This window comes from Perca fluviatilis, chromosome 2 (genome assembly GCF_010015445.1).
Source record: "Perca fluviatilis chromosome 2, GENO_Pfluv_1.0, whole genome shotgun sequence".
Taxonomy (NCBI): domain Eukaryota; kingdom Metazoa; phylum Chordata; class Actinopteri; order Perciformes; family Percidae; genus Perca; species Perca fluviatilis.
Window position 1 is genome coordinate 12,630,604 of NC_053113.1, and position 20,472 is coordinate 12,651,075.

Below are 20,472 nucleotides of genomic sequence, written 5' to 3' on the forward strand. Positions count from 1 at the left end.
CAGATATTTGAACCATGAGTGACGAAGACCGTGCGGAGAATGTGGTCCTCTCTGCCGACCCTTTCTCAGTATCGCTTCTCGGCCTTTTGGCTAAGATCAAGTGTAGTATCTGTTCTTATCAGTTTAATATCTGATACGTCCCCTACCCGGGGACCATATATTAAATTGATTTTTGGAACTGGGAGATGGAATAGGGGCTTGCTCCGTCCTCTCCACGCATCGACCTGGTATTGCAGTACCTCCAGGAACGGTGCACCCCCCTCTCAATGTTTAACATCAATCTCATTCACGTTCTCTGGCTGTTGTTGTTGTGGGTACATATTTTCATAAGTGCTCAGGTGCTGTTATTGTTCTAAGAGCAGGGTGTTGCCAAGTAGAGACATGTTTTTAATACCGGTCACTGTAAAATAAATCAAACCAGTAACTGTTGAGAGAGACGAGGAGGTTGTTAAAAGAAATGTGCTGTTCTTTGCCCTCACTGCTTGTAGATTCTTGATCTTGGTAGATCCTCAAACTTGATGTTGTTGGTTAGTTTATTTCACTGTAGTTTTGAAATGAACGGTCTGTTCAGTCTGATAATTAGGTTAGCTCATTCCCCAAAAGTGAGAATCCTTTCTGCATAATTTCTGCTGCTGTTTCCCAGTCGGCTTTCTGCTGACATTAAAAAGGCATATGCACTTCATTTTCTGTTATCTAAGTTATTTCTTCTTGCTGTATACGTTGCATAAACACGAGCACAGAGATGAATGTTTACTAAAATGTTGTTCACACTCCAGACCAATAGGTGGTGGTGGGTCAGTTGTCCCCCAGAAACGAACAAAGACAGGAAGTGGTTGTGATGTTAGAAACAGAACTGTGTTTTTATGTTTCTCTGGATTTCAAACGTGGATCAAACTACTTTTTGTTGCAGTATGATTTAGCTTGTTTCCTATTTAAACTCTTGGTTAGGCTGTTACTGGTTTGTTGGAGTTAAATACATAAAACGGGTGACTTTTGAGTTTGCTTTTAATTTGAAGATACAGCATTGCATTATGGGAAATATAGATGCCTTATTTCACAAGTGAAGTCTAAATAATCTTTGTTAGCCTTAGATCTGATATGATGATGAATAAAATCATAGATTGTTTTCATGACATACTAAACTATGACTTTTTTATTATAACTTTGGATGATTTAGGCCTCCCTGTTGTCCATTAATTCATAGCATTGCCTTTACATAAAGAATGTATATTGCAACTCCTGTAGCATCTTTTAAGGGAAATACCATGAGAAATGTATATTTATAGCCAAAGGTTATTTATCTTAATGATAGGAACCTTCTGTTTAAAAAATGTATTTTCGTAGAGCCTGGGTTACTCTTTACTCATCTATATCCTTGATGTTCCACTTCCGGTATTCCTACGGTGCCGCAGGAAATTCCACCGGATGCATCTATCTTCGCCGATGTCCGTTACCTTCCGCTTTCTTTGTGTTGGCGTTCTAACCTCCAGTGGATTTGTGAGGACTGTGGTTAACTGCTCCTCAGATCTCTGCAGGGTAAATCCAGACAGCTAGCTAGACTATCTGTCCAATCTGAGTTTTCTGTTGCACGATTATTTTACAGCGGCTCTGTGCGGAGTTTAGCACCACCCAAGACGATTGTGATTGGTTTAAAGAAATGCCAATAAACCAGAGCACGTTGTTCTCCCATCCCTGAATGCTGTGTAAACTAGTCAGACCCTACTCCACTCCGCAGTGTTTACAATCCCAATATTATTAATATCTCTGAAACATGGCTACATAGTAAAATCACTGATGATGAAATTAAAATTGTCAATTTTGTACTGTTTAGAGCTGATAGGGCTTCTAGAGGAGGTGGGGTGGCCTGCAAAAATTGTCTCTGAGTTCATTTTGAATGTCTTTTTCAACATTTATAGACCTCCCTCTGCTCCGACTGACTCTACAAAGTTTAATTGATCAACTATCAATTCTCTTGGAAAGCATGATGAAATTATTGTTTTGGGTGACTTTAACAGAAACTGGCTACTCCAGTTTGTAAATCTCACCCAGCTAATCGGTCTTCATCATTATTAGATTGGATAATTGTCACTAATCCTGACAGGATAATTCATTCTGGTGTTATGTCTGATTTTTTAAGCGATCACACAGTTATATTTTGTGTCTGGAAAATAAAAATTAGTATAGCATGTCGAAAAAAGTCATAGTATAGTATGTTTAAAAAAAAGTAATAGTATGATATGACGAAAAAATTGATAAAAAAAGTCAAAGTATAGTATGTTTATAAAAAGTGATAAAAAAAGTCAATGACCTTTTTAGACATACTGTACTATGTCATTAAAAAGTCATAGTATAGTATGTTGGAAAAAAGTCATAAAAAAGTAATAGTATAGTATGTCGAAAAAAGTCATAGTATAGTATGTCGAAAAAAGTCATAGTATAGTATGTCGAAAAAAGTCATAAAAAAGTCATAGTATAGTATGTCGAAAAAAGTCGTAGTATAGTATGTCGAAAAAAAGTCATAGTATAGTATGTCGAAAAAAAGTCATAGTATAGTATGTCGAAAAAAAGAATCATAGTATAGTATGTCGAAAAAAGTCATAGTATAATTAGTCGAAAAAGTCATAAAAAGTCATAGTATAGTATGTCGAAAAAAGTCATAGTATAGTATGTCGAAAAAAGTCATAGTATAGTATATATAGTATAGAATGCAAAAAAAGTCATAGTATAGTATGGCCAAAAAAAGTCATAGTATGGTAATAATGAGAAAAAAGTCATAGTATAGTATGTCGAAAAAAATCATAAAAAGTCATAGTATAGTATGTCGAAAAAAGTCATAGTATAGTATGTCGAAAAAAGTCATAGTATAGTATGGCGAAAAAAAGTCATAGTATAGTATGTCGAAAAAAAGTCATAGTATAGTATGTCGAAAAAAGTCATAAAAAAGTCATAGTATAGTATGTCTAAAAAAAGTCATAAAAAAGTCATAGTATAGTATGTCGAAAAGTGTTTACATGCCATAAAATGCACATTGTTTGTTTCCATCCATAAAAATACCAATAAATGAAAATAAAATGTGTTGGCATTCCTGTAAAATAAATAAGAAAAATACACATTTTAATTGATTGTTTCTGTGAACATGTTCCTGTATTGAAGTTATTTTTGAGCTGGTAGCGTGCAGCTCTTAAACCAACGTTGGTTCCTTATGCGTCCAGAAACCATGTCTACTGGGGTCTTCCAACCAGCGTTATATCACACTGAGCCATCTCACGGACACGATCACCATTGTTTCGTAGCATATTTGACTTCTTTATTTTGGGTTTTGGACCTTAAAATTCAACATTCCTCACAGGGTTTGAACCCACAACCTTATATGTTCATACAGACCACAAGGTAGTAATCACACAGAGATATTTGCTAAGTTACACACCCCGTGGTTTGACGTTGTAGTTATTGTTCCACATTACTGAGGACAGAAAATGAAAAACTGAAGACAGAGCTGGGGTTAGACTTTTGTTTATAATTTAAGATACTATGACTTTTTGACATACTATTTTCATACTTTTATGACTTCTTAATAACTTTTCAACATACTATACTATGACTTAATTTTGATACCTTAAACTGTCATGCCCTTCAATGGGTTTGAACCCACAACCTTGACAATCTTCAAAGTGATCACCAGTATTGATCACACTGAGCAACATGTGAAGCTTGACATCAATAGATTTGACGTTGTATTTATTGTTCAACATTACTGAGGACAGAAAATGAAAAACTCTGGAGACACAGCAGGGGGATAGATACTTCAACCTCAGATTATGGTCTATCCATAAAGTCAAAATCTTACCTTGGTGAGCTATACCCTAAAGAGTATGCCAATAAGTAAAAGTTATAAAAAAGTCATAGTATAGTATGTCAAAAAAAGTCATAAAGTAGTATAGTATGTAAAAAAAAAGTCATAGTATAGTATGTGGAAAAAAGTCATAGTATAGTATGTCAAAAAAAAAAAAAGTCATAGTATAGTATGTCGAAAAAAGTCATAGTATAGTATGTCGAAAAAAGTCATAAAAAAGTCATAGTATAGTATGTCGAAAAAGTCATAGTATAGTATGTCGAAAAAAGTCATAGTATAGTATGTCGAAAAAAGTCATAGTATAGTATGTCGAAAAAGTCATAGTATAGTATGTCGAAAAAAGTCATAAAAAAGTCATAGTATAGTATGTCTAAAAAAAGTCATAAAAAAGTCATAGTATAGTATGTCGAAAAGTGTTTACATGCCATAAAATGCACATTGTTTGTTTCCATCCATAAAAATACCAATAAATGAAAATAAAATGTGTTGGCATTCCTGTAAAATAAATAAGAAAAATACACATTTTAATTGATTGTTTCTGTGAACATGTTCCTGTATTGAAGTTATTTTGAGCTGGTAGCCTGCAGCTCTTGAACCCAACGTTGGTTCCTTATGCGTCCAGAAACCATGTCTACTGGGGTCTTCCAACCAGCGTTATATCACACTGAGCCATCTCACTGACACGATCACCATTGTTTCGTAGCATATTTGACTTCTTTATTTTGGGTTTTAGACCTTAAAATTCAACATTCCTCACAGGGTTTGAACCCACAACCTTATATGTTCATACAGACCACAAGGTAGTAATCACACAGAGATATTTGCTAAGTTACACACCCAGTGGTTTGACGTTGTAGTTATTGTTCCACATTACTGAGGACAGAAAATGAAAAACTGAAGACAGAGCTGGGGTTAGACTTTTGTTTATAATTTAAGATACTATGACTTTTTGACATACTATTTTCATACTTTTATGACTTCTTAATAACTTTTTCAACATACTATACTATGACTTAATTTTGATACCTTAAACTGTCATGCCCTTCAATGGGTTTGAACCCACAACCTTGACAATCTTCAAAGTGATCACCAGTATTGATCACACTGAGCAACATGTGAAGCTTGACATCAATAGATTTGACGTTGTATTTATTGTTCAACATTACTGAGGACAGAAAATGAAAAACTCTGGAGACACAGCAGGGGGATAGATACTTCAACCTCAGATTATGGTCTATCCATAAAGTCAAAATCTTACCTTGGTGAGCTATACCTAAAGCTTAAAGGTATTGTTCAGTGATAACAATACTTGGATAATCTCAAGATGGTATGGTTAGACAGGGGAGCCAGGATTGGAGCCTTTCACTTCAGACTTAGGGGCAACAGCCTCACTTGCTGAGCCATTTCTCTTGTCAAAAATTTGGTCCATATCCATAGAAAAAAGTCATAATATAGTATGTCCAAAAAAGTCATAAAAATTCATGGTATAGTATGTTGAAAAAAAGTCAAGTATATTATATAAAATAAAAATAAAAAGTCATAAAAAGTGATAGTATGCCAAAAAAAGTCATAGTATAGTATGTCGAAAAAAAGTCATAAAATGTCATAGTATAGTATTTTACACTGCTTAAGAGCTGCTGAACAGATTGACATGGTACTTTGAGCAAAATGATATCTGTCTGTTAGACCTGTTGTCAAGGTGGCAAAGGGTAACACACTTTGGATTTAAGAGCCAAACAAATATAAATGTGTTCTTGTCAAAGTTACTACATAAACTTGTTTCAGGTTTGAGACAATTGCCACAATTATGCAAGTAAACACAAATACTTGAACATGTAATTTACTGCAACATTCCAAGTGGACTGCAGGCATGCATGGTTTACATTGTTTGTTGGTAAAGTAATGTACAGCACTGTGTGGGGAAATAATCACAGGCCCCCTCATTCATTTCTATTAGGCAGTTAAGAGTTTGGGTCTTTTGCAGCACAAAGGTTCATGACCAGGGTTAGAGCTTTAAGGACTTCTAAAAATGAGCTACAGTCCAGTCCCGAGCCATCCTCACAGAGGAACAGAAGCTAATTCACTGCGACTGGATGTCGTCAGTAGCCTACCAGGCATTGTTTGGATGAAAGTTGACAGAACAGTCTTCTTTAGTAAATACTTCTTAAAAACACAGATAGCCAATTCTGTTTACAAGTTCAATAACTCTTTATGGTCTAGCAGTTAAACTGTGTCCCAAAAAAAATAAAAATACTACTTACACCATTTTATTTATTTTAATACGGACCAACAATCATAGAACGACAGGAAAACAACTTAGCAAAGTATAAATAGGAAAGTTGGGCATATGTGAAACGAAACCATGCGATTCAGATGTCAAATGTCACCGCTAGTTAAACTTCTCAGAGGAAAACAATTTCCAAGACTGTTGAATTGGTGCTTTAAGAAATCTTTGTGGAGCCACTTCTTTGAGTTGTTAGCAGCTTCTTCATGTAGGGTTAGGGTCAGGATCCATCAACAGCCACCGGCTAGTTGGAGTATACTTTGTGTGAATATAGCAGTGTTTAAAATGAGTATGTAGTATGGATTTGAGACTATTACAATTTAGGCCTTTAAATACCATGGCTCATATTCATCACCAGGTCAGTGCTGAGAGTCAGTCTGAAAATAGTTCAAAATGTACCTAAAAACATTTGATGGAAGAAACCCAAACTTTGAAATTTTATTTTTTATTTTTCTTACAACAAAACAATTCTCCATCTGCATATCAGACACGGAGACGCAGAACTGAATAGGTAGCAATTAAAACAAAAACAAAAAGTGAGCTATAATAATAAAAGTTTCAAAAGCGACTCTTTTACAAAACCATGTTGTCCACTGCCACTAACCATAGGATTAGCATAAAACCAATTATTTCAAAACGCGCTCTCACATTTCAGGTTACTGTTTTAAGCATAATACAAAAAGTAAAAAGGACAACTTAATTGTGAAGACACACAGGTACTGATACTCTATAAACCACATCTGGGGCATAAATATCCAAACTTTGAAATGCCTGTTAGCATTTGTTAAATCTGCTTAAATTTATCAAATAGGAGGAGTTTGCACTTCAGGGATCAATTGCATTGTGAAAATGTATTATTTCACAGTATTTTAGGCATTTTTTGAAAAATCTATCTCCAGGCGTTGCAAGCAGTCATGGTCTAAATACATGTGTACACGGGAATGGTGGACCAATCTTCATCTCACTGGCTACGAGGGAGCGCTCAGTTGGCGTGCTGAACGGTGGAGAAGCACAGTTTGAGGGTGTACGGGTAAGGACCAGCTGTGAAGAAAGAGAGGAGAGTCAAAATTAGACCACAAGAAACATGAGCCATGAGACCAATAATCCATTTCACCCCTGGGACACTTCACCATTACTTGGGTTTACACCTCCGTATAAATGTGCTCTCGTTAAAGTTACTCCAGTAAGTGGTTTTGGGGTTGAGAGAGAGATGTCATAACTATGCAAGTAAACAAACTTTTTCAAAAAGAAAGACGATTCCCCACACACACACACACACACAAACACACGTCACATCTGCATTTGGTTTATTTGGTTGGTCGACTTCTCATGCGTCTGTGATTTGTGTGCAGGAATTTTCTATGGAAATGGCCCTTCGGGGAATTAATTTTCTGCACCACAAAGGAGACAAAGCAAGTGGTGTTGCTTTCTACTCAAGTAAACACCAACCTAAAAAAAAGTGAACATGTAATTACTGCAACATTGCTTCCAGCTCAACTGCATGCATCATTTACAAGCTTGTTGGTAAGGCAATTTCCCCATCTTGCTATGGCTTCTTAGGCCGCGTTACAGACAACAGCACTGTGTGTGGGGAAAGAAGCGCATTCATTTGAATTAGGCAATTAAGCGCGTTTTCACACCTATCGTTTGTTTGCTCTGGTCCGAATCGGTTGATGAGTTTGTGAACTTGGGAGCGATTTCCCCTCGTTTCACACCTGGAAAAAGCGCATGTGTCAAGCCAGACAGGTAATCACATACAGGAAGACCACAGGGCAGCCACATATTTGACAAAAAAACACATTCACAATAAAAACACCCATCATGACTTCCCACAGTGAGACACGCGATCAGCCAACTGGACTATACAGGACAGGACCGTGGTTGCCAACTGTTTGTGGTGTGACTGATTTCCCCTCTAGTCTCCAATCGTTTCAGATTAATTTAAAACACAATGGCTGATGACTGAGCTAATCATTTGTAGGTTGCTTTTTTTCCCTTAAAATTATTCTTACTAATAAATGTGTAGAAAATAAAGACTTTAAGAGCCCTAGTTAAAGGGAAATGAGTTCAGTGGCTTACCCATACCTGCATTTTTCATCTGGTAGTGGTTCATCATGGCCAGGGCCTCCATGGCATCGTTGATGGACTCCCACTCCAGGAGCCCTGAAGCACTGCGGTCGCTGGGAGCCGCGCCGCCTGGGGGGTTACAAGGGTCCAAATTACACATCACACACACTGCACATACAGAAATACCTCTACATGCAGTGTAAAGTGTATCTCAAGGGTTTGTGATGTTTTAAATGTTTGTCTACGATGAGCTTGGCTATTGAGGCATTCCTTTTGTAACGGCAGCCACGTTTGACGTAATGTTTCTATACTTACTCTTTCCTGTGAACATTTTGACGTTGACGGGGCTCTTGACACCGATCTCGTCACAAATCTGTAAAGAGAACATTTATTATTTAGGACTGCACAACACTTCATTTGATTTTGTTCCGACAGTCAAAGCCTGTACGGTAGAAAACACAGGATATATAGGAAGGCCTTTGCTTTAATATTTATGAATGCTCTTTAATCCCCCATCCTTTGGGTTAACTATTGTACATTTGTATAACAGTAAGTCTGAAACCCAAGTATTTTCAAAGACTTTCCAGATTGGTCATACCAAAGAAAAATGCAACAACAGGATGTCAGATTGTCAAAGTGACCTAAACAGCTAAAAACGTTACAAAACGTTCTCGGTCCATGAAATAAAAAGATCTTTATAACTGCAGCACCGCCTCCTGATGAATACAACGATCATCCTCGGCAAGTCTTTAACACTTGCAGTTATTTTTAGTACATTTTTTCTTCTTCTCTTTCTTCATGAATACTTTGACACCAACCTGATTGAAAATCTCTGGCGTGACGTCTGGCTGGGCGTTGAAGAAGTGCAACACGTTGCTCGGGTGCTGGATGCGGTTTTTGGCCGCCTGTTCTGGCGACGTGAAGCGGTTGTTCCTGGAGCCGTGGAAGTCTTTGAAACTGGTGGAGCCGTCCTCCAGGTCGTAGCACTGGCCAGGGACGATGGCCTGCTGCTTGGAAACGCTGCACGGAGGGAGGATTAGAACTTTTAAAAATGCGTATTCACTTAAAAGTTAGGAGAGACACCAAGAAAGGCTGGAGCTTTGACTGATGGGGTTGTAATATTAGAGTTAAGAATGTGATGGTAACATTAGGGGTTGCGAAGTTGTTGTTTTTTTTACCCTCCATTGTCAAAGAAATGCCAGGACACTAATTCTTACTTCTTTAGTGGTTTTTGAACCGACAAACAGAATGTGTCCATTTGCACGAGGCTTCAGTAGTCTTAATATCCTCGAGGAGTCGTACTTCACACCATAGCTTACTTATGTGGACAACCGAAAGGTTTTGGGAAGGGGACGGGATGAACTCACCACACATTCAGTCTCTGTCCAAAGAGAAAGTTGTTGTTGAGGTGAGTGATGGCGCGATCCACTGCATAGCAGTCTCCCATTTCCACCATGGCTGCCCCAGGCTTACTCTTCATGAACTTCACCTGTGCAACGGGACAGAAAAAAGGAAAAAAAGGATTGACCAGTGCCCTTAAAAAAAAGGAGTCATAAAAAGATTAATTCAGAGACACAAATAGTTGGGTTTGAGATGATGGCTTGGGGCAAGGGTGTGTGCGGTTATAGATGGCTAATCAAAGTCAAATGTCAGTTACGCAGCAAAGCTCTGCCCTTGTCCCATAAAAAAAATAAAAAATATTCACTAACAGTTCTCAGTTGATATCTCTTGTTTGGGTCTAAATGTTAACTTATTAACAACCTTTGGCCAGCTGCTAACCTCAGTCCGTTATTTAATGCCAAAGAGTTCGTGATAAACTAAATACATTACTATTTTAGGAGCAGCTATTCATAGAAGCACGAAAACTGCTGCTCACAGCAATATACATTTTATTTTTTAAATTAGGGCTTTGACATAAAACTCTTTTCTTTTTAACTAGTAAGGAATTCAAAGTGTTATTTCCTTACTTCCCCTGGTAACAAGACCTAACAAAAACAAAAACTGATTTGTTTCTTCTGGACAACGCACACATTTGTATCTCTCTGTACACCGGTTGTTCTTTTGTATCCTGCGATTGCAGGAGGGGCCGTGGGGCCGACTTGGTTTCGTCGGTACAGTATATAACCTGCAGCCTGTTTTCCACAGATGACTGCCTGAAACGTTACAGTAATAAAAACGTGGGCGCAGATCTTCGTGTGGACCGCTTCCCCATCCCCTTCACAGCAGAGACACATCCATCAGGTACTGACCCGCTCTACGTTGCCATAGAGACAAAAGATATTGAAGACACGGTCGGCGTTCATCTTGACGGGCTCCAACCCGTACAACATGACGACCGGCGACTCGGCGTGGCCACCGTACTCGCCGGGGGGAGGGGGAGGAGGTCCGTAGCTCGGCCCGTAGCTTCTCCCGCCACGCCCTCTCATCGGTGGACCCATGCGGCGACCCTCGTAGGGCGGGGAGCCGTAGCTCTCGTCGTAGCCATGGTAACCACCGCCTGAAGAATGAAAACGAGCGAGAAGACAGAAAATAAAACTACCAATCAAGCAAGGAGAGATCGACTCAAGGGACAACCATTTTTCTAGAAATGGTCACTGCTTTGAGAAAAAGATTTCGTCCCAATATCATAAATATGTTAACATAAAAAAAATAACAGCATCACTTAACTGTGTGTCAGTGTGTGGAGGAGCCATTTATAAACTCAGATTAACTCATAAATCAACTTTAACATTCCTAACCGTCTACACAGAATGTATTTCAGGTGATAAACCGAGTATAGAAGAGAAAAGTAACAACGCAGTAATTTGTTTCACACGTTGTTTTCTTGTTCCTCAGGGGAGGGAGAGCCTTACCGTAGTCTGGAGGGTGGTCGCCCAGCAGAGCAGGCTGTCTCTGGCGCTTGTTGGGGTTGGCATTTACATCTTCTATATGAGCAGGAAGACAAAGTAAGAGGAGAAAAAAAAAGGTAGAGAAAGAAAGTGACAGATTTGAGCATTTTAGGTATGACATTTTGACTCAGATCGCACACTATTAGGTAGATAAATAGTTGGTCATGGGTAACTTTATCAAGGACTAGTACTTGAGACAGATGCATGCATTTCAAGACCGATTCATCTTGCCTGTAAAGAGTCCTAGCAGCACAGACATAACCCTCCCCCCCCCCAATATTAAATGGGCGCCTTAAGACCAAAGAACACGATCCAGCTATTGTGGGTTGTGTGGCGGTGGGAGGGTGACTTAAATGGCCCATTTATGTGACTTACTGTTGCGTCAAATGTAGCACAAGCAGACTTCTATTTCACAATTATAGTTCTCAGTCAGATGCGGACCCTACCCTACTACCAAAGCCTAAACGCACTACCCCTATTCAAGATGAATAGGAAGACCTGAGTCTTCACTGGACCGTCTGACGACCGCTTGAGTAAGTGCACAACAATCAAACCAAGTAGCTGAAATCTGAGCGATTGACCTTGGTCTGTATTAAAAGTAGTGGAGGGAAATGGAAAGGGAGGTGTGTGGGGGGATGTAGCAATACTGATGTTAAGTTCTATAGAAATAACTCTAAAAACAGACAAATCCACAATGATAAACTTTCAGAATGTGAAGTGCAACAGGGGGAAATGGCAAACATGGAGGTGGATCCTGATGATCTAGAGTGTGTAAAAGGATGAGAGACAAATAAGTAGGTTACATTTAAGAAAAATGTGTACGCTCACACACCTGAATTGCTCCCATTGCCATCTGCATCACCATCTGTACAGATACACAATAATCATTCACAATCAGAATTGAAGCCGGGTTAATCAAAAAAGGTACTTTTTTTCCCCCCCAGACAAATGATAAATCACCCCCAGTAAAACCATTTAATGACAAAGCTGCCTGTCCTCATTTAGGAAGTATTTTGGGGTAAATATTGGTAATGGAAGGTTGATGGCTTGGTACCAACAGATTCTAAAAGCAATTTGGCAACTAAAATTAAAAAAGCAGCTTGTAAATTTTAAACAAATACATGATTTAATTCCCACAGAAACACTGTGTAGATAAGATTCCTGGGACAAGACATAGTGAACAGACATACAGCAGGTTCGAGTTACATTAGAAAACGCAGGCTCCGACAGAAACCCAACCAACACTCCTCCAGAAAGAGAAAGATTAAGCCTGTATGAGAGGGGGTGGGGGGAGGGGAAGAAATGGAGTCATGTCAGTCTTGTGTGGCGATGTTGGGTGCTGGGCTTTGGGGTGATGTGGTGCTGTGCAGTTATGTTCCCTGAGGAGGGTCTCGAATTACTTACTGCATGCCTCCACCACTCTCCACTCAATTCATTTCATCCCACACTCTTATCCAGTTCCTCTTTTGGGGAAACAACTCTCCACCCTCAGGATCGATTCCTGGTTTTATCAAGTTGAAACGCCCATTGGTGGGTTGGTTGGCCGTTTGGCTGGCGTTTCCATCCTGTTTGTTCCTTTTTGGGAATAGTCCGCTTAGCGCCCACTGGTAGGCCTTGAGGCTGCCATAGAGCACATTTCAGTTGGGAAGCTGGCTCCTCTTAGCCCCAAATTGCCAAACCTGCATCACATGGAAGGCGTTACACAGGTGCTAGAGACTTTAAAATACCAAGAAAAAAAAGAAAAAAAGAAAAAAGAGGGGCTAGCTTAACAGAGATGCATGTAGTAAGAATAACAGAGGGAGGAAAAGATGGAGAAATGAGAAAGAGCAAAAGCTGAACTCCATGTGGGAGCAAACACATAAAACCAAAAATGGGCCTGAGTGTGCTTGATGGTGTTGTCAGCAGTGTCTTGTCTTCATCAGTTGTCTCCAATGAGGCTGGCTACAGCTCGATTCGGGGGGGTGTGAGTCATCTATTGGATCAGTTGGTACGCCGTCAGCGAGTGTCGGAGGAGTGTGTTGCTTGAATGTTTTGTTTTCGTGTCAGCAACGCGAGCAACGCGGCCCGGGAAGGGCCGAGGCTTGTGCAAATGTGATCTCGGGTCGACTGGTCAGTATCAGTATGCATCAGCTGTTGTACTGAGATGTCTGTCGCTACCTTCTGTTTGGGTGGATGCTGTGTCTCCTCTGGTATCAGTCTCCGTTTGGTGTTGACAGTGGGAGGCTGTAGATGCAAGCTTTGGCCTGCTTCAATGTGTCATTCGCTTGTGTCTCAAAATGGGTAAACAAAAAAAAAAAGGAGGAAGGGCCCAAGTGTAGCTCAGTGCCCAAAACTCCCCACCCTCTAGACGTGTGCGTTGTCTTCGTGGCTCTTGTGCAGGAATGCGGAGATGAGGAATGGTATATCAGTCCTACATCATCATGTTGAATGGGTGGTGTCTTGTAGTTTTATCCCCTTGTATCTCAGGGGGACATTTGGCCCTCTGTATGAAAGTGGTTGTGTCCTCACTGAAGAAGTGGAAACTCGAGGTGGTGGTTGCGGAGTGGGGATGTTGTCAGCATGTATCTGCCTCTCCCCCGTGTGCATGTTTTTTTTTTTTGTGGACTTGCTGAGATCACAGATTTATCAGGGAGGAGATAAGAGTTACATGATGCTGCAGACAGCCTGTTAACGATGCTGGTCCTTGCCTCTGTTCTCACTTCTCAGACGTACAGCCTTATTTGGAAGACCGATTTGTCTGAGTTCAACCAACTTGTCTTTTCTCGTAACCACTTTTGGTTTTATATCAAACTCATTTCGGCTCTACTGAGTGCCATAAGGGCTAGACTTTAGTATGTTGTTGGTCAAGTTAAACTAAATGGGAGAATTGAATGTAGAAGTTAGAGGACAGAGGAAAAGACCAGGATCAGTCTTGGTGGCAAAAAGATTTGTTACCATCGATTGCCTTTAAAGTCAAAGTTGAAATACATTTTGCCTGAACTGTTACAAAACTAGTAATGGTGCTTTCATTTTGAACTTTAAGTTGCAATGCAATATTTATAGCTGCGTTTTAAGGAAGGCAGGAACAGCAAATGCCGGCATGACTGAAATATGTAAACAGGATTCTTAAGAGTTAGTTTGTTGTTGTTGTTGTTGTAGGAAAGTTCATGAAAACGTGCCATCACTCAGCAGCGTGCCGCTCGAGACAACAGCACTTATGTGTATTATTGATCCAATCTTGCTTAACCTTTTGCAGAGATGAATGAGATTTGACCGTTGCCTACTACGATTACAACTGGTTATAAGTAAAATAACATTTTGATACTTTTAAAATTTGACGTTTATCGTTACCTCCTCCTTAGTCAAGGAGTTAAATGAACCCATGTCATTTTCAAAAATCAAAGTAATTATTTAATAGTGTCTGGCTAGGTTGCCCTTCTTCCTCTCTGCTATACTCTGCTCGCTCTTGATCTCAATTGGATTATCGGATTAAATAAAAAAGGTTTTTCCTTCTAAAATGAATTTTGTTTTGCAATTGGGCATTGGTCTCTAGCCTGAATGATAAAATAAAAATCTATCACTGACAGACTTCTATTTAGTCAAACCGATTTGGCAGCTCTGTGATGCTGCAAACCCTTTAAAAAAATAAATAAAAATAAAGTCAACATTGAAGACTAAGAACATAAACAATAATTGATAAATTCATCTTTAAAGGATATAAAAAAAAAAAAAACTCATTAGCAATGTCCAACCTTTGATAGATAAGGCGTCCTTCTGTACTTTACCGGAGTACTAAATGTTTAGTTACTAGTTTAGTTATTACCGTAAACAATGTCAAAAAGGTATGACTGGAACAAGGTTTTATAAGAGGAAATTCATTTCTGCAATAATTATAGCTCAGATGCTGAAAGTGGTCTCATATTTTTGCATATAGTTTCATCAAGTACCCAGTAAACAGAGACTGAGGGCTACACCCAGTTAATATAGACATCTTGTCAGGTGAAGTAAACCACAACAACTACATGCCACCAAGAACAAGAATGCTAGCCTGGAGACAGAAGAGAATACTGCACAAGACTAATTGTACACTTAGAAAAATATAATTGGATAACGTCCGTGAGCAACATTATCTTTCTATATGCAAATGTGTTCCCGCCATTCCTGCCACACAGCAGAGGTCTTTCTATTTAGCTGGAATTGTGGGTATTCATTTCATATTTCTGATCTTGTGCTAAAATTCTTGACGACAACTGGTTTCACAGTTTTTTTTGTTGTTGTTACGGCCGACTTTTTGCGAGTTATCCAACATGATTATTCACATTGTCATCACATACTCCCAAACTTTCCACCCCTGCATATGAACCCTGACCATAGTGTGTATTGAAAAGTACACACACACACACACACACACACACACACACACACACACACACACACACACACACACACACACACACACACACACACACACACACACACACACACACACACACACACACACTTTGAGGTTTACCTGGGCCTCCCAGGTTGGGGTTTGTGTAGTCCCAGGTGTCTTGGTCATTCTTGAACACATTCAGGCGAGTGGGCTGAGGAAATACAACAAGCACGAATAGACAAAGTTTTAACATCACCGACTTTCAAGACACAAGCATGTTCATCCTCTTCTACCATAATGTCAGGCTGCCCACCACACTCATTTTGTCTGTGAACATTGGCTTGTGCTTTGTGTTTTGCAGCGGTACCTTGGCGTACTCGATCTTCAGCGTGCAGCAACCAGAGTAGATGTCTGCGCCGTTGAGGGATGCCTTGGCGCGCTGGGCGCTTTGCACAGAGTCAAACGTAACGACGGAGTTAAGGACAAGACAGGGAAGTACCAGGTTATCTTAGACAGGAGCGAGAATGCAGACTTCCAGAGAGAGAAAATAAAAAAACCTGCACACAAGTTATGTTGCTCCTAGTTCCTCTTGAAGTCTACAGGGATATGACTATGCTTCGTTTTTGTACAAAAGCATTACGCATGTGCATATGCCTTCTGATGATTTACAGACTCATCAGAAGCCACAAGCTAATCGCCAATTAAACTTGACTAGCAGGATTTTATCATTTGCATCTGTGAAATACACCTACATATTTTAGAACAGGTTAGTGTGATTGTACCAGGGACAGGCGTTCCTGTTCCTACACCAACCACTATTTGTGTCAGAACTTATTGTTTAGGAGGTTATGTGCATTTATTATTGCATTGCCACATTTGCTGTAAGGACCTCAGGAAGAAGAGCACCTGCAATGCAAGCTAATGAGGATCCTAAATAAACAAAACAAATCCAGCAGTCCATGCTATTTTTGTAACGTGGCAAAACTGTCAGTAAACAATCAGATTGCATCCCCCGTCAGACAGCACCCATGGCAAAAGGATATTCAACCATCGCTTGGACGCCATTCTTCCTGAAGATGACGATTCTCTGGACAGGTCCACAGTTGTTGCAGATGGTGTAGAGGACATCCTGTGAAAACGCACCAGGTTAAAAATAATAAAACTACACAGAGGCAAATGCAAAATCACAGTGAGTACAACAGCAGTGCAACACATGCAAGTCTGAACTTGGTTAAACATGCAAACTGTAACAGACACATAAAGAAGGCGTCGACATTTACTTTGCTCTGCAGACATTTGGTTTGCAGAGAATACTTCCAAAGTACAGTTAGGAATTTAAACGCACAATATTATTGTAGTATTTAGTGGTTCCCCCCCCCCCCAGATTTGACAGATGAGACATGTCAGAGTCGTTTCACGTCACCACATTATTGTAAATTAAATCAGTGGTTTCGGCTGTTGATCATACATTTTAAAGACATCACCTCAGACTGGACATTTCTCACTATTTGACCTTTTATAGACTAAATGCTTAGCTGGGAAAATAAATCAGTTGATTAATCAATAATGAAAAAAAAATAGTTTTCGGTCCTTGTTCCATGACGGCAGACCCATTTAAGTTTCTGTTTCTTCAAGCGGTGAACAGTCACTATTCTGCTTACATTCAAACTACGCAGCATGTTTCAAACAAAACACCCGAGAATCAAACTGCAGAGGAGCAGCAGATGAGTAGAGTAAGAAATTAAAAAGGCCTAAAACACAGACTGCACACAGACTTCTGTTTACTACTAACAGAGCTGACATTTCAACAGCACCACTGCCAAATGCTGCCATTAGTCTTTGTGAATTAAAAACCTAACGTCACAAAGGGAGACAAAGCTCCACAACTACGTTAAAGACACAATGGCCAAAGATCTTTGCGTTTACCGAGGTGATGGGGTAGATCGGGTTCATGATGGTGAGCAGAAGAACATTGTTAACGCTTCGAGAGTCATCAGAGTCTCCCGGCCTCGAGATCTTCTGGCTGGTGGAGTAGTTGATAAAGGCTGGGTGGCCGGCGATGTAAACCTGGTTGTCTGCAGCGTAGGTTACGGCTGTGGACGCCCCGTTCATGTCTTCGTACTCCACCAGTGCCTGGCGCTTCTTGGGCATCACCACCACATAGCTATAAACAACAGCAATAAAAACAAAATGGGGTTGGATAAAAAGGCAGATGCTGTGAACTCAACTGGGTCACATTTGCAGCTAGTTCCTCATCAAAACTTTTATTTTATTTATTAAAATCTACTTTATGACTAACACGCTGTGGAAATGTTGCATTTCTTTTCAACTTATTTTCCCACACAAATTAAGCCAGTCCATTCCTCTACCTGATTGCTCCAAATTCTTGCAAGGCCTCCACCAGATCAGCCTCCGTAACACCGTCCACCAGACCCCGGACATGCACCACGACAGACGGAAGGGTCTTGTGCGGATCTTCGTATCCCTGCGTTAAAGAAAACAGAAAATTAGCAAACACGATCATGATTATTTACTCGTCTTTAGAGCTGGGCGATATGGAGAAAATCAATTATCTCGATATTGTGACAATATTGTAGAGCTGACAATTGGTGCTTAAAAAAATAAAATATTTAAACTGAGATTTTTGATTAAATAATCATCAGTAATGTAGATATAATGACTAAGTGAGTAAAGGTAAATAATAAAACCACTAGAACAGTCTGATTAGTTTAGAAAGTACATCACTTTACTGTAATGCAGCCTTTAAAACCAGGAAAAGACAACACTCTTGTCATATCACGTTGTCCAAAATTTAAGACTATATATTAAGACTAATATAGTCTCATATCAATATAATGCTCAGCCCTACTTGTCTTATCTAAAGTGCACACATGGGTGGGAGTTTTCTCTGCTGCGATCTTGTTGACTGTCTTTTGCCATTTGTTGCGATAAAACTGGAGGTTTCAGTGTTTTTCTGAGCACTAGTAATTAAAATTGGCACATCCTTAAACATCTACAGTGGTAAAATGCAAAATACAGGGCTGGGTAGGGGTACAAGATACCTTTTAGGGGTATCAAATGAAGTAAAAGAAGGTATCAAATGAAGTAGTCTGTTGATAGCACTTTTTTTTATATAAACAATACCACCCAGCTCTAATACACATGGACAACGACGCTACAGACCTATGATGATCTTATAGAATAAACCAGTTTAAAAAATGCTGACTGAATATTTTACTGCACATTGAGTACTTACTTTTGAAACTACACGTATATTTACAGTATTTCCCTAGGTTTGTGGAAGACTCAGGTGCAGGTATTTGGCGAGGGGGTTTACTAGTGTAATTTCACATCATTTGGGACCATTATTTACCCCCCCCCCACCACCCTTTTATTTAGAAGTCTAGGTGATCAGCCCCTATTTTAAACAATAAAGAAAGTAAGACCTATTTTTATTGTACATAGTTTAGCATTAGTCTTTCCAGAAGAATGTATCGTTATGATCAACTTAATTATTTTCTGGATTTTGTATCACCATAGTCTCTAAACTTCAGTAGAAAATGCAGTCAATGGGATTCAAATAGAAAATATTTCTCTGGTGGAGGACCCCCAGACCCCCTGTTTTGCAATAAAGATAAATATAAAAAGATAATAAATAAATGTTTAACACTAAAAAAAAAAGCTTAAAGACAAAACTTGCTAAAGAAGTTACAGAAGTCAGTTGACAAAAGTAATTAAAGTTAGTTTTTAACGCTCACATTGATTGTTACATTTGGCTTAGGTGGTGCCCAAAATGGCTTGGGTGCTGCACCTAAACCTTTTAAAATGGTAGGGAAAACACTGATTAGTGTTAAATAATTTTACTTGAAGTTTTGAATGCAGAACTTGTAGTGGCGTATTTTTATTTAACAAAATGATCTCAATAAGTCTTCTGCCTTTACATGAATGCAACATCTCTTTTGCTCTGGTCACTTTCAGAAATAGAAGAGCCAGTAGATGCTGTTGCTCAGCCTTTGTTCTGTATTCGTCTCAAAACAACACACCTTTAATTACCTCAGGTTGCATACGCAGGGTTTTCGCTACCATTACTAGCCAGCACCCAAGCCAAATGAATGTAAAAATCAAGACTCTTCTCCTCCGACCTAATGGTTGTAACGTTAGTTCTATTCTGCTCTAGCTTCCCAATGTTTAAACACAATATAAAAAGGTAAATGGTCTAAATGATGTGATATTGCATGTTTTTAATTGAAAAACGTAACATTTTCATGAGAGAGGACCTCTGAAACCCCCACTAAATGCGTGCACCCAAGTCTTCCACAAACCTAGGGAAAACCCAGATAGGGGTGAAAGAGGTAGTTAATTTCCGTGTGTTATTTTATTGTTAAATAAATTATAATTGGATTACACTTACATGTACAACAACACTAAAAGCGGGTGCTCTGATGCTGCCCGGTCTGATTCTACCAGTGTGTGGCTAACGGCTAACGTTAGCACAATGCTAACCGGTAACGCTCCAAGAACAAAGCCAGGCTCAGGCGAGGCCCGCTGACCTCAAACAATCCCAACCGGACAACACAGGTATACGTAGCCACGATTTATGTTTCGGGATGTGTCCTTGAGAGCCCCACGAGTATAATACACGCGACAAAGCTGATAAAAACATAAGATTTATACACACACAAACATAGACTGAGCAACCTGTGACGCGTCGTGACATTTTTTTTTTCCTTCTTCCAAACGCGCATTTGAATGAATCAGATTGAACCACGAACACTGTAACCGAGCGGAGCGTGTTCGTTATGCAAGTTAAACTAATCTCCCACTGCGAGCAAACAGTCTCAACTCACCGTGGCCATTCCGTCGGTTTTCTGTCGTTTCGTTGCCCTACCGTCTTCGCTGTAGTAACGGCTCGCTGCAGTAGCCATGTTGTCCCGGTTAAAAAGGATGGTGGTAGTGACGAAGAACTGAAATGGACGGAAAAGTCAAGAAAAACGAGGCTCGTGTATTCACGCCCAGTACAGCAGCA

General features: G+C 39.6%; 1 protein-coding gene and 1 non-coding gene across 5 annotated transcripts; one reads left to right on the plus strand and one right to left on the minus strand.

Annotated features, from left to right (window-relative positions):
• Window positions 1–70: 70 nt before the first annotated feature.
• Window positions 71–261, plus strand: LOC120554522. Its single transcript, XR_005638490.1, has one exon. It is a non-coding gene; the product is annotated as a U2 spliceosomal RNA (small nuclear RNA).
• Window positions 262–6,562: 6,301 nt separating this feature from the next.
• On the minus strand, window positions 6,563–20,472 carry LOC120544471 (heterogeneous nuclear ribonucleoprotein L-like). 4 transcript variants are annotated; one of them, XM_039778254.1, is made up of 15 exons: window positions 20,294–20,472; window positions 17,816–17,931; window positions 17,373–17,610; window positions 16,490–16,575; window positions 15,814–15,910; window positions 15,585–15,657; window positions 11,925–11,957; window positions 11,057–11,128; window positions 10,454–10,701; window positions 9,572–9,693; window positions 9,023–9,224; window positions 8,520–8,577; window positions 8,217–8,333; window positions 7,778–7,852; window positions 7,120–7,178 (listed from the first exon to the last, which is right to left on the minus strand). In XM_039778254.1, exons 1-15 carry the CDS (start codon window positions 20,369–20,371, stop codon window positions 7,120–7,122), a joined length of 1,674 nt encoding a protein of 557 aa, XP_039634188.1. In that variant the 5' UTR covers window positions 20,372–20,472. The 4 variants fall into 4 exon arrangements, with proteins under 4 accessions (XP_039634213.1, XP_039634195.1, XP_039634205.1 ...); XM_039778279.1 differs by lacking the exon at window positions 7,778–7,852 and having other exon boundaries at window positions 6,563–7,178; window positions 8,223–8,333; window positions 20,294–20,470; XM_039778261.1 differs by lacking the exon at window positions 20,294–20,472 and having other exon boundaries at window positions 6,563–7,178; window positions 8,223–8,333.